Source organism: Ostrinia furnacalis, unplaced genomic scaffold (genome assembly GCF_004193835.3).
Source record: "Ostrinia furnacalis isolate ACB-3 unplaced genomic scaffold, ASM419383v2 OfSCF3911, whole genome shotgun sequence".
NCBI lineage: Eukaryota > Metazoa > Arthropoda > Insecta > Lepidoptera > Crambidae > Ostrinia > Ostrinia furnacalis.
In genome coordinates this window covers 1-982 of record NW_021134150.1, presented here as the reverse complement: position 1 = coordinate 982, position 982 = coordinate 1, and the positions used below count along the sequence as shown (strand labels likewise).

At 49.3% G+C, this 982-nt stretch overlaps 1 protein-coding gene across 1 annotated transcript; it reads right to left on the bottom strand.

Moving 5' to 3' along the window:
- Nucleotides 1-390: 390 nt before the first annotated feature.
- On the bottom strand, nt 391-562 carry LOC114358424 (uncharacterized; the record flags this gene model as incomplete). The annotated part of the gene is made up of 1 exon (XM_028312396.1): nt 391-562. A coding segment is annotated over one exon (172 nt), but the record flags the coding sequence as incomplete, so codon positions are not given.
- Between the last annotated feature and the right edge of the window lie 420 nt (nt 563-982).

The following is a 982-nucleotide window of genomic DNA, read 5'->3' as shown; positions in this document are numbered from 1 at the left end:
CATTATTTTTGCGAGAATGTAAGACCTAAAGTAACCCCTACTGCCTCCAAAAGCTACTCTTCAGAGATATTCACGAAAAACTTTACACTTTCTGAACTTTATTTTTAATCGCCTTAAAAAAGGAAGTGGTTCTCAATGAGGGCAATCGTTTTAGCGCTCATCAGTTAGCGCCACTGTAGAGTAAGGTCCTGTCACTTGCTAGTAGCGAAGACAGTGGCACCAACTGGTGAGCGCTAAAGTGGTAGGAGGACTATCGCATTTGCACTCATCAAGATTACGCCACTGTAGAGTAAGGTTCTGTCAATCGCCAGGGGTGCCAACTGTTAAGTATAAAAACGATAGCCCTCATTCGGTTAGTATTTTTTATCAGCAAGGAGTTTCAAAACTTACGTCCGTAAGGAATGTGCTGGTCCACCCCCAGTAGAGCGATGTCATCGGTCTGGACTCCAGCCTGGATCTCGATGTACCGCGGGTGGATGTACTTGCGGGTCGTCTCCAGGATGATCTGGGGCTCCGTCAGGTTGGTCAGCCCGAAGCGGATCACGAATGTGATGCGGCTGGGGAGAAAGATTCATTTTAGAAGCGACCAAAGCCCAATGGGACAACGGCAGTGGGCAGGGCACATAGTACGCAGAACTGATGGCTGATGGGGCAGCAACGTTCTGGAATGGAGGCCACGTAACGGAAAACCCAGCGTGGGACGTCCACCCACAAGGTGGACCGACAACCTGATAAAGGTAGCAGGAAGGCGCTGGATGCAGGCCGCTACCAACAGTGCGATGTGGAAGTCATTGGGGGAGGCCTATGTTCAGCAGTGGACGTCCTATGGCTGAAATGATGATGATAGCCCAATGGTGTCGATGTCTGACTTGCTAAATCGATTCGATCGATATCTTATTTGTATAGGTCTAGTGTACTCAGTCAATGTCTGAGGTATGGGAGCGGCACGGGTGGGTTGACATTGATATACAGGGTGGAAACG